General features: G+C 33.4%; 1 protein-coding gene across 1 annotated transcript in view; it reads right to left on the minus strand.

The window, feature by feature from the left end:
* Positions 1 to 3406: 3406 nt before the first annotated feature.
* LOC145685401 (vitamin K-dependent protein C-like) overlaps positions 3407 to 13829 on the minus strand; it is an 80257-nt gene continuing 69834 nt past the window's right edge. Inside the window, exons 3-4 of the mRNA XM_081757796.1 lie at positions 4687 to 4919; positions 3407 to 3430 (exon numbers count right to left, since the gene is read on the minus strand). Coding sequence (XP_081613922.1) covers positions 3407 to 3430; positions 4687 to 4919 — 257 coding nt within the window. The remainder of the gene's footprint in view (positions 3431 to 4686; positions 4920 to 13829) is intronic.

The following is a 13829-nucleotide window of genomic DNA, read 5'->3' on the forward strand; positions in this document are numbered from 1 at the left end:
CTTCCTGTTTTATTGATTAATTTCTTGAAACCTCGTTTATCCCACTCTAGGTTTCAAGAAATTAATGAATAAAACAGGACGAATACCGTATATGAGAGGTTTTCCACGGCGATGTATTGTAGGAACAACATTTTCCAACCATTGGAAGAAGAAATATAACAAATTGCAGAAGAGATAAGAGAAGGAAATGAGAGTAGCAGAGTGAAGAACACAGAGGGTGTAGAATGTGCCCAGAACGAGTGGGGAGAGAAGAGAGACAACCATACTGTTCGGTGTTGATATATAGGCATTGTTTCTGAGCATCTAGAGGGAGTACGTGTTAAAAACTAGACAAGAGGAAATTGAAAAAAAAGATTATAAGAAAACGGAAAAGAGTAAGGTATTGAATGCCCTGTAGCTGATATGAGAGAATAGATTATGCATAATTGGTGGAAAATTGGTGAGAATAAAAGAGGAGCTAACATAGCTTCGAGACTTAGTCCGGTACTAGAAGAGATTGTAATGTACAGGTGTTAACAGAAAGTAAAAGAAGAAGGAGGACAAAATCTTATATGCTTTGTAGATATTTTGATGATTATCTTGGAATATGGAAAGGAGCTAAGAGAGAGTTGGAGAAATTTGTTGAAATAATAGAGGACGAAGGACAAGGGTTTAGGCTAAAAATTGAGAGAGAAGAAGAGAGGAAAGTCAACTTCATGGACATTACTATAGAGAAAATAGGAGGAAATTCGAAACGAGGTGGTACAGGAAAGAAAAAGGCGCCGGGATATAGTGCTACAAGAAGAGTTAGGTAGACAGGGGAACTAAAAATAATTTTAAAAAGAATACGAACAAGCGAATAGAGACGATAGATATCAACGATGAGAGAAGAAAAGAGGACATACAAATACAGCGCCAGTTATTAAGGGGAAACGGATACAGGAGAGATGATTTAGAAGAAAGAAAACGAGGAGGAAAGAGGAATAAGCAGAGAAAGGAAGAAAAATGTTTTGGTATTGAAAATTTAAGCGATTAAACGTAGACTCTGAAGAACGTGTTAAGGAAGGAAGGGATTAAAACTTACAGGAAAGGAGAAAATAGGATAACGGACTCGGAAAAGGAAAAAGGAAAGGAGATGAGATCAGAAGGGGAAGGATTAGTATACCAGGTTAATTGTGAAGAGTGCGATCTGAGTACATAGGGGAAACAGGAAAGGAATTAGAACAAAGGATAAAACAACATAAGGACGATGCCAGATTAAAAAGAGAGAACAACGCAATATATAAACACATTAAATACACGGAAGATGAGATAAATTGGGAAAAACTAAAGGATTAGAAACGGAGAAAAGGAGTGTGATAAATAAATAAATATGGGGAAGAGAAGTTGATAAATTGGTCAAATGGACTTGTGATACAAGAATTATCGGAAAGGATGAAAGACAAAATAGAAAAAAAATTAAAAGGGTCAACAGGAGCTGATGGAGCAGGTGTACAATGGAGTACAGTAGATGGACAACAGCGAATCGAAAGTGTAAGTGCCAAACACCTATTTAACCCTTTCCGGATCCTGGCTTTTTGGGCTATTTTTTAGACTTTCAGTCAAGCAGCTACTGTATCGTCACTATTTATCCTAGGATCATGGTTCATACCTCATTCTCTTCAGAATAGAGCTGACGTTCAAATGGTACTACTTGCATGCTCATACCATATACCAGAAGCGGGGAAAAATTGTCAAAGTGAAACTTTCGGAGGGAATTTTTTTTCTCGAACTTTGGCCCTCCCTGGACCCCCCCAGTGTAAACGTAGCCATCAAAAAAATCTGAGAAATAGTACTTGGTATATTGAAAATTTCAAATTTCAAGTTTCTATCTTGAATACTAAGGGAGGGAGAAATTTTATCAAAATTTCCCACAATGCCCCAAATTACCACAAAACACTATGATCTCAGGGAAAGACATTCCTGAGACATCCCTAATTACCTTAGGATCATGTGTCGCCCATATTCTCTTCCGAATAGAACTGCCTTTCAGGCGGTACCATTCACATGTCTCCATCATGTATCTAAGGCGGGAAGTTCCAGAAAAAAGGGACTTTTGGTCTGAAAATCCCTTTTTTCAACTTTAGTCCCTCTGGACCCCCCTCTTTAACGCGGAAATCTGAAAAAAATCCGTTAAATACCACTCGATGGACTGAATGTTTGTGCACAATTTCAATCTTCTAGGTGCAAAAATAGATCCGCCAGAAAAAAAATCAGAAATTTCCCCATGCTACCCTATACAGAAGTATATTTTGAAAAAAATCACTGAGACGTCCATAATTACACTAGAGTAATAATTCGACCGTCATTCTCTTCAGAATGTAACTGCCTTTCAGACGGTATGACTAACGTGTCTTCGTCATGTATGTGAGGAGGGAAAATCCTGAAAAACGGGATTTTTTGGTCTAAAAATCCTTTTTTTTAGTTTTTTCCCCCTCTGGATCCCCTCTGTTTTAATGCAGAGATCTGAAAAAATCTAATAAATACTACTAGGTAGGCTGAATGTTTGTGCACAATTTCAATCTTCTAGGTGCAAAAGTAAGCGCGCCAAAAAAATATACCCACCATGTCCCATTTTTCCCTATATAGAAGTATATTTTTCAAAAAATCCCTCAAACGTCCCTAATTACCCTAGGACAATGATTCGACCGTCATTCTCTTCAGAATGGAACTGCCTTTTAGACGGTATGACTCAAGTGTCCCCGTCATGTATGTGAGGCGGGAAAATGAAAAACGGGGTTTTGGGAGTAAAATATCCCTTTTTTCACCCTTTCAACCCTCTGGTTCCCCCCCTCTTTTAGCACTGTCATCGGAACAAAAAATCTGGTAAATACTACTCGGTGGACTGAATGTTTGTGCAAAATTTCAATCTTCTACGTAGAAAAATAAACCCGCCAAAAAATATTGAACATACGCTTAGAAAATGAGAAAAGAAATTTTTGACTTATGACGTCATCACCTCCTATGTCTGGACGCAGGACGGTCTGAAACTATACGTAATGTCTTCTACAAGGCCTCTGGACTTGAAAAACAGAAAAAAAGCCCGGACGAAAAAGCTCAAATAGAAGAGAAATAACGCAATGTACCATGAAAAATGCGTATGGTACAAATTGTATCATAGGATCCCGAAGGGGTTAAGAGTTTTATAACGGGGGTGCAAAAAGAAAAAGTGACTCCAATAATTAAAAATTTACTTTTTAGACCCAAGTAAAAGTTTACATTTTGTAAGGAGAACTTGGAAGGGTCTTGAATTAGGATTGTATATACGCTGCCAAAAGTGGATATTTTCTCATAATATGTGTGAGGAAGACTATGTCACATAGCCGAAACTCTAACACGAATATATAATCTTAAAATATATATACTGCTTTGGTCAGTTGGAGTTTTATTAGCAATCTTCAATTTTACAAGGCTGCAACGAATAATTTATAAATATAATGGATTCACTCTTAACTACTTTTCAGCTTAACTCTACATCTAGAAGTTAACAGACTTTCGTGATTAGTTATGCTTGGTTCTCCATAATAATTGCGTTTTTATTTATTTAATAAGTGTTTATAAATTGCTGTTTTAATCCTGATTAGCGATGTAGACTCAATCGTACCTCTCTCATTTGTTTGTTTTTATATTTTCGATATACACTTACGCCCTAAATAATTGTTTGGTCTAATAGTCTAGTGTGCTTTATTCAATAAGCAATATTTCGTATACCAGAGTGTAATTGCAATAGCTCTTGATCGCTATTTCTGATTTTATTAAGTTTAAACTATTAAATTATAAGTCTTTCAAAACCATTATAGAAACGCTATAAAATTAAGAACTCTGAAATAGGGATTTGCCTTTTACGCGACTTTTTCGTTATTCGAACAAGTCCCCATCCTGTAGTGGTTTGTTAGCAATGAAATTATTGAAAATAAATGTTTTAAAAAATATAAACATTAGAACTTTTAATTCACTCAATGTTAACCTCTATTGTGTTGCAGCCGAAGGATTACGGGGAAGAGTTAGTATTATTTTTCTTCCTCCTTACTGTGAAATATATTAAAGAACTGAAAGATAAGCAAGCAATATTAAACAAATGCTAGTGCTGTAACTTTTAGGAAGTTTATAATATACCAGATTCCATTTAGTATTTAGGTATAAAAGCAAAGTATTAATCCAAATATATGAGTAAGTTTAATTTTCAAATTACTACAAATATTTGTGGGTTAACATTTACATTTTATAGGCTGCAGAAATCTTAGTTATTGCCAATGACAAATCTGAACTAAACCTCTCTGTTATGATATATTACAATTAAAGGTTAACTGTCTTTGCGATTTCTGCATACCCCTAATAAATTTGTTACCCTTTATAGTTTTGATCTCAGTAAAGGAAATGCATCTCTGATATCACAAAAGAAATTAAATTTAAGCTAAATTAGGCAATATATTGGATAAGTAATAATTGTAAATGAATTAACAATGTAAAGAGACTATACCATAGTAGTTAAAAGCAGATTTGATTTTTTTCTATAAAGTCAACATTATTTCAGAAAATATTGCACTTAGTTGTATGAGAATGGCTAAATTTTACAGGAAGTACTTATACGTCAAATGACAAACATGAAATGTGGTTTTCCTTTTGAGAAAGTATTATTATGATAAAAAGATTTTTACTGATTCTTACGTTACAAGAGTCGTTCTTTCCCTCTGGGTATCCAGCACAAAACATGTTATCCGTTATATCACTCGGTGTCCAGCCCGGCATTTCTCGGCATTTCTCCGTACTTATAAGTGGAAGATCAACTTGTAGGAGTGTCTCTGATATTAAAGACACTCTGTCTTCCTCATTGAATTTATCTGGACTCTCAGTATAGCCCCAACCAATCACTCTTCCCATTCTATGAAATATATCCAAGTCTAAAAATAAAATATAACGTAGTTTTATATTATATGTATAATAGGAGACAGAATTTAGTGTTTACCTTGAATATAATTGTCATTCAAAGGAAAGTCTCGTATTACGATATTTTGCAACGTAACTTAGAAATATTGTGTCCCAACGTTACAAATGAAACAGGTATTGACAACAACAACGGTCTAAAAGACGAGATAAAAGAAGACCTTGGCGCAATAAGGGAACAATCCAATTGTGTATTTGGTTCAGGATTGAAAAAAGAAAAATTAAAACCCAACTTATTTCATTTAGTGCCCAAACCTTTTGCTAAGAGAAGTGCTCTTATAAGGGTAAAAGCCTACTTTTCAAATAAATTCGAGGATAAAGTACTAGTATTGGTTTATAACATTCTTCAATCTTGAATCAAATATACAATTGGAGTTCTCCCCTTCTTCCACCGAGATCTTTAATTCCTAATTTTGTACTATATGATATGACTTCAGATACTCTTCCCTGCGCAATGCCTTACAACATAAAAATTTTTAATATTTGAGAGATGTACAAAAGATACAGGTATAACTTTTTATATAAGTATAAATATAAGTACAAGTATAAATTATAACATAAAATACGGTTTCTATTTGTTATTACTTTTTGGTAAAATTCAATGAAACGTTATCAAGTTTCATGATTTTTTGGCTTGTGTGAACATTGAGTTTCTAAAAACTTGTAGAAGACAAGATTGTAAAATCACTGGTACTTTAGGTTAAAAGAAATGTAGAATGGTTAGCAGGCATTATTACTTATTTCGTTTTGACCTTAGTATTATATAGCAAGGAAACTTTTAAGACGCGTTTTTCACGGTTACTGCTGAGATGTAGGTCGTAAAGTTAAAAAGGAACTTTAATTTGTAGTTTATTGTTTGGTCAGAGTATGTCTTGAAACGCAGCTTTTGTTTTTATATAAATGTAATTCGTCAAACAATTACTTTAACTAAAGTCAAAAATATACTTTCCTTTACGACTTGCTTACACTCGGTCAACAATTAACGATTATCGATAATGGGAAATGAACACATCAGAACTGTATTTTGCATTGCCTAAACGAACAGAAGTAGAATGGCTGTAAAGAAATTAAGGAAACATAAATCTCCGAGTGTAGACAAAATTACGACTAGGTTAATTTTCGCTGGAAGGGAAAATTGTAGATCAAGAGACGCACACTCATTCCTCTTACGTGATATAAGGACGAATTGCCACAAGAGTGGAAATAATCTATCAATATTCCAATTCACATTAAAGGAGACAAAACTGATTGTAATAATTATAAATTTGTTTCTCTTCTGTCAATATTCTTTAAAATCTTTTCAGCAGTTTATTAGCAAGGCTTACTCCATATTCAGACGAAATTACTGGAGATTATCAGTGAGAATGTAGGCGCAATCGATCAAATATCCATTAGATGTTTACCATTGTACAAATACTTGAAAAGATGTGGGTATGCAACCTAGTTACATAGTACATCAGAAATGTATTCTCTTTTGAAAAACCTACGACTTCGTTCGAATGGAAACATTGCACATTCATACACAACTTGGAAACCGAGAAAGCTACTAGATTAATTTAGATGTGACTAAATTAATCCCAAAGGTAAGTACGACTAGGTATATTCTTGTCCACGAGCTTTCCCTGCAAGAATACACTGAAACGAGATTGTTCAACTTCGTTCTGGAGTGCGCTTTACGGAAAATCAAAGACAGCAGCCAGGTCGAACAAGTGAATTGTATTCACTATGCTTTGGCATATGTGGATTATATAAATCTAATTGGAGAAGATAGAACAAAAGTAGAATTAAAAAGAAGAAATTTATTAAGCACTTGCAGAGACATGCGTTTAGAAGTAAATGCAAAGAAAACTGAATACATGGAAATTCGCCGGAAACGTAATACTGCAAAGTGTGGATACGTTAAGATATCGAATAATACTTTCGACACAGTGGATATTTAAAAAAATCTACGATCATCATTAACAGGCCAAAGATATATACACGAAGAAATTAAATGCTGACTGAAAGCAAGGAACTCATGTTATTATTCATTTCAAAATCTTTTGTGGACGCCAATCCTTTAGTAATTGGAAGCTTAAAACGTATAAAACTACCATCGTTCCTTTTCTGCTGTATGTTGCGAAATATGATCAGTTATTTTCAGGGAAGAATGGAGGCTGATAATATTTGGGCATAAAATTCTGAAATTAATATTCAGGCCCAAGAGAAAAGGAAATGGGGAATAGAGGAAACTTTATAACAAGGAAATGCATAATTTACACGATTTATCATTGTTAGGGTAGTGAAGCCTAGGAGGCTCAGGCAATAGAAGAAAAGTGGAACGCAATTTCGAATTACATCAAAATAAACAATATATTGCTAACTAACTGCAACGCGATTAACATTTACTACACCTTTTTAGTGCAACAATATTAAAGTGTACATTTGTCAACGTTAGGAGTAAAGAAAATATAGGATACATAATCTGAAACTTAAATATGTATTGCTTATCTATGCAGAAATCTGTTCCAGAAAAATAAATACTATTATATTTGACTGGTTATAGACGCCACACTTTCCAGAATTATGAGAATAATTTTTGTTAATGTTGTTCAAATGTAAGGATGATAATTTAATCTTAGCTTGCAAGTTTGTTCATCTTGTAACTCTGTTGAGATATGCTATATTTACAAAATGATGTAGTCCTACAGAAAGTAAGATTTAAAAAATTATCAAATAGGGGATATAACTAGTTAATCGTGTAATATACCTAGTACGATTATACAGCTAAATCATAATACAAAGTTTTATGAGAATAAATTTTGGTATCACTTTCATTTTAATAAATGATGTCTATACCACATTTTATGGTATAGTACTACAGTGTTTTAATTTACTAAATGAGGATCTCCACTGATTCATATCACATGGTTCAACTTTCTTAGGTCATTGAAAGTTCATCGGGTCTCAGGTCATCAATATTGACTAAGTCCAATATTCGGACATTTTTCATTATATACTTTTATGTTAGTATCTTGATTCTAAAATTACTAGTGTGTTAGCATTCTCATAAGCTTTTGGAAATAGGCTAATATGCACATCGTTCAGAACAAATTCTAAGTTGTGCCGTCTGTGAAGACATTGACAATTACGTTTTTCTTTTTTTAGTGTGAGCACAAATACAAACGTTTTAAGGTAAACACTTTCATACATTTTTAATTAAAAACTCCATTGACTTCTCCAAGATTACTACAAAGATTGTACTAGAAATATTGTGTATAGCTTCCTCAGAAAAGTCGCCAATAACGTAATGTATGCAAATTAAGACAATAAAAATATTAATTATACATAATTAAATAATAAAGAATTTGATTATGTGACTTAATGTTGATATATTCAATACAAAACTCTCTCTTACGCATTCATTTGATGCAAGGGTCCCAGATTCAATTTCGATCGTTGAACATGAAATTTGAACGCATTACGGTAGAGCAAATTCTACGTTAAGCTGTAAGTTCACTTCTTATAGTCCTTGGCGCAGAAAGTAAATGTTCAGCACTAAAATCAAGCTAAACATTCTTATCTATTTTGGTAAGCAGATCTTTATCTGATGTATATATTTTAAAGTTTTACATGCAAATGTTTGACAAATATGTTGCTACATTTCAGTGTTAGATTTACTTTGTGTCTATTTTCACTTCAATTCAACTGTCTAAAGCAGCTAATGTTAATCGAAATACTACTTGCTTGCAAATTATGTCAAAGAGCTAATTTGAAATGATAACCACTGTAGATTGAAATACATTTGATACATATTATGCTTGATACATCATCGTTTTCACAGCTACTTCCTTTGCACATTTATTCTTGCATTTGGTTAGCACAAAATATATTGCCATATAAAACTCTAATTGAAGGCTATTTAAAGTACTGAATAGTAATTATCCACGTTCATTGAACTAAGATGTTGTAACATAAATTGAGTATGACAGGTAAATAAACTAAGAATTAAAAATTCCCGTCTTAATAAACTAGAACAAACTGTACGCAGCTTAAAGCATCGGAAATAGGTATTAACGTTTGAGCCATATGATCACGAATCTCAGAAGAAGTTATTTCGTATTCAATATTTCTTCACGTGACCTAGTGGTATACGCATTCTTCTAGTAGTAAAAGTATAGTAATGAGCTCTCTCCACTTCTTGAAGAAACCATTTTCAACTTAACCCTCTTACAAAAAGGAGGCATTAGTAGTAAATCTCAAGGACTGAAAGATAAATTGCAATCGTATCATTAAAATTTGATTTCAAACATGGTACTGAATGCCAGTTACACGGTATGAAACTACTAACGTTCTGAATTTGGCGAACCCGTGTCTTATTGGCTATTGGATGTCAAATAATCTTACAATGTTTTATGGGGTAGTGCAAACCATTTGCACTCCACCGTCTAAATTTAGCAAGAAGAGATTGACCTCTCATTCAAATTTTAGATAGAGTGCATAGGATCACACATTAAATATTGGAATACAGAAATAATGAAGTTGGAAGAGTAGTATTAATCTAGGCATCGAGGCTTAAAAATTGAGTTATAAGGGAAAACAATGTAACAATTTTTCATTTGATATTGTTTGAATATATAACCGTCACTGATAACAAAAACGAAGGCGGCGAGAAATAGACATTTCACTGGATGCGAGGAGGAGAAAACTGAAATTTAAATCGTTTCTAATATTCACTACTTCTCCATAACCATTGTTACCAGGACATCCGAGGACCTTTACTTTGTTTGTGAAATTGTCTTCTAGAATTTAACATTAGTGCATTTTCAGCTAAGTATAATGATTTTCTTGTTATTTTCATTTTGACTCAGTATTGGTTGCGTATGACGTCAGTTTATTGCTCAAAGATTTTTTGTAATATCGAATTCGGAAATATATTTCGTTCAAATGTATTTCTTCATTTTGCGCCTTTTCAAACAATGTAACTAATATTAGTGTAGGATTAATAGTACTCGAGTTATAAGTATTTTTATTCTGTCCTGTACGAAACTGATCACTGCGCGTTCAAAGAGTTACCTTCACATAAACGCAGATATTAGCAGCTGATGATCAGTAATATTAAATCTATCTATCTATCTACATATATATATATATATATATATATATATATATATATATATATATATATATATATATAATATTATATTATATAATTATAACTTTGTATGGCTGCAAATATATAACGATGTTTATTACGTCTTCCTATAATCTAATTAAAAACGCCCATATTTAATATTAGTTGAGAAGCTTTGCGAAAAAATAGCGCTTGTGAAAACACACAATTTCTACGAAGAGTGAAAAGAGAATTTTCTCTAGTACACAGTATGGGAACCTCTGCAAATTCGTTTCTTTATACGTGTCCCTGGTACCTTCTAAAGCATGCAGAAACGCACATTTTACTATTCATTTTTCTCAAAAAAAAAAAATGTTGCTTTGACAAGTGCTGCTTTTGCCAGAAGTTCTTGCATTTATGTACTACATTGGTACGGAACAAAATAGAGAGGGAACCGGATTTCACAATTGCTTACAAAAGAGAATCTTGAACAATTTACCATCCACTATATATATATATATATTAATATTAATTCTTATGAAGCAAAGATATCGTACAAACTTTCTGAGTATTTTCGGTTGTATTTCATTGGCAACTAGACATGAGCGCTCTCAGCCAAGATTCCTCTACAAATTAGTGAACGGAATTGTCCACATTTCAGATTGTCTAAGGCTATTGAATTTTAATATAAAATCAAAAAATTAAGAAATCGATTACCTTTTATCTGCAACAGGTCTCACACTATGACACATTTAAACTCATATATTACGAGAGTTTGTCGATTATAAAACAAGCTGATACAGAAGAATGCCGACTTAGATTTTGCTATGCCTTATTCAGTCTACGTAAAAACTCTTAAATATAATTTTTGATTAAGAGAGACTTTCAATTCGAACATGACATTGATTATGATATTTTGAAATTAAAAGAGTATTTCTATTAAATGAAAACATTTCTGTTTCTTGACAGAAATCTTATTTCAACATCTATATTTTGGACATTTATATTTTTGTTATGTTCTGTTTGTTTTTCTTTCATTTTTTGTCACGAAGGGCTAATTGTATGGTCTTTACTAAGTTATATTTATATATTTGCATTTCTTATTGGAGGAATTAATACAAATATATCTCTTACTTGTGTTTTCTCATATTCGTGATGTTAATTGCATGTTTATTTTATTTTTTTTCTTTTTGTTGTGTGTTTCAATGTTCATAAATCTTGTAATTATGTAAGCCTATTGGCAATGGGAATATTCTTTCCTGTAATAGGTGTCCAATAATTACACTGAGAAACTGTATGTATTATTATTAGGTTTCTGATTATAAATACTTAGTGATTCCTTAACAGTCTTCTGATCTTTAATACTACCGAAAAAGCAACAGAGATTTATAAAGGTGATAATACCTGTAATGCATTATATGCTTACTGTCCACATACACCCAAAGCTGTGATCCTTTACTCCCTAGAACCGATTCCTTTACGAAAAAGCGCTACTCAATCTGAAGAACTGTTTTTCACATAGCTGGTAAAAATTAATACGAAAATTTGTGATGTTCTAGGCCCATAACCTTAGGAAAATGCATCTGGGGAGATTACTTCCAACTAGTGATGATCTGAAGCAAAATATAAATAGATTCCATTACCAAAGAACAATTTGGGAGACGCTGACAAGTATGAGATCGATCTATCAAGGCAAGAAAACTCCGGACGGTACTTGGAAGACCAATTGTAAAGCAATGTTTGAAAACACTCGAAGGTATTCCGAAGGCTTGTACAGAGAGAACAATGTGTAGCTGCCAGAAACTTGAGTGCGTAATTTTGAAATGCAAATGAATGAATTGCTTTTTCTTCCTTACTTTAATGTATATTTGTCAAAACAAGTACACAAATTCAATATTAGTTAATGAACAGAGTGAGGAAGAAGACTAATGATGCATTATAGACATCACACATTTCAGTACATTTCTCGAGATATCAGAGTGGCATAACATTATTGAGAAATAATTCTAGAAACCAAAAAAAATGTTCCCATTTGTAGATTTCTTAATGGTGTGATTTCCTTTTATTACGTTTCTTATTATAGATGTATTATAACAACTGTATACAATATTAGTAACAGGCAAGTGCTTTTTCTGTAAATAAAATGAAACAGTTAAAAAATTATCCTTTGGAAAATAATTAAGCATATTTTAATTTATGCTTCTCTTTTTACCGGTACAGTAAGTTTTAGGAAGGGAAAGTTGTAATATGTATAACAAATCTGAACAAAATACGAGAGTTGCAATGAGTGCAGCCAAGTTCGTCAAACTCAAAAAGTGTTGAGATGAGGATGGATGAGCCAGGTTCCTTGGCTACTACAAATGAAACGAACAGTGGAACTTGACGCGAGGTGTCTAAATATTCGAATACTCCAAGATGTCCGTTCATAGTTTCACGCCTGGGACATTTCAGCCCTAAGGCTAGTGGTGGCCTCCAAATCCACCATGCTCACAAACACCATCCCTAAGGCTCGTCAACATAATTTTCCTTGACACTTCCGTGAGGAATATAATATTTCCTTTTCTGGGTTTGGAACTACTCTTACTGCAGTATACTTTATATGCCTTAGTATCTTAGCGAAGTTGATATTTATAAGGTTCGTGGTGACTCCAAATCCACAAAGCCCACCACCACTATCCATAAGGCTCCGTAACTTCATTTTTGTTGACACCTCGCGCCAAGTTCCAGTGTTCGATTCAAATGCAGTGGCCAAGGAACTTGGCTCATCCATCCTCATCTCAACACTTTATGAGGCTGACGACCTTGGCTGCATTTTTTGCATCTCTGGTGTTGTTGTTCAGAATTCACTTCCGTTTGTCGCTCGCCATGTCATTATCGTATATTTTTATACTTAATTGTGTCATATTGTTGCATTTAAATTTAGAATTGTCCATTTTTAAAGGAAGCATAATGTGTCACATACAACTTTAGTTCTCAAGGGCTCTCCTACTGTGAATCGAGCACCGCACCCTATATAAAAAGGCGCACATACCAACCGCTAGAACAGCCGAGATTATTACTTCTATTAAAGAGAGTTATGTCCAAACGAGATTCTAATTCATTTAACCGAGCTAGAAAATCACAATCGCTAACATGTCGTTTTTCATTACCTAAACACGAAGAGTATAAACAGGGCTTCAGAATCCTTGATGCTGAATCCTCGACGCTATATCACTAGACATGGCTGGTGTTTCAATATACTTAGTTATTCTCTACTCTTCCACATTGCGAAATTACGGCGTTCGTTACATGACGTGCATGTTGCGCAGTTTCATACTGCCTAGGGTTTCCTTCCAAAGATATACACCTTTTAAATAGCTTATAAACTTAATTATATTTGCCACCAACATATCCTGACTATATATAAAACTCCATGAACTGACATAAATTTAAGGGGTATTTCCGGTCGAAGTGAAAAGTTCAAATGATGAAGGGTGGATGAAGATTTTCCCTATTTTTTGTAAATGGGTCTTTTTTACCTATAATCTCATGTTTTAGGAACTTGGAACTTTAATAAGAACTTGAAATTCGGTATGCTCGTTAGCACTACCTAAGTAAAAATAAAAATTTTCAACTTTAGAGTGGTCTTATAGGGAACTGAAAAACTTTCCCATATTATTTATAAAGGGGCACCTTTTACACCCGAAACATATAGGGCACCTCCTTTAGGGCTACAATGATTAAATTTTTTCATGATTGTAGCTTTTTGGGACTAACCGACAGAAAAATTGCCAAA

The sequence above is a fragment of the Thermobia domestica genome, chromosome 5 (genome assembly GCF_964235325.1).
Source record: "Thermobia domestica chromosome 5, izTheDome1.hap1.1, whole genome shotgun sequence".
NCBI lineage: Eukaryota > Metazoa > Arthropoda > Insecta > Zygentoma > Lepismatidae > Thermobia > Thermobia domestica.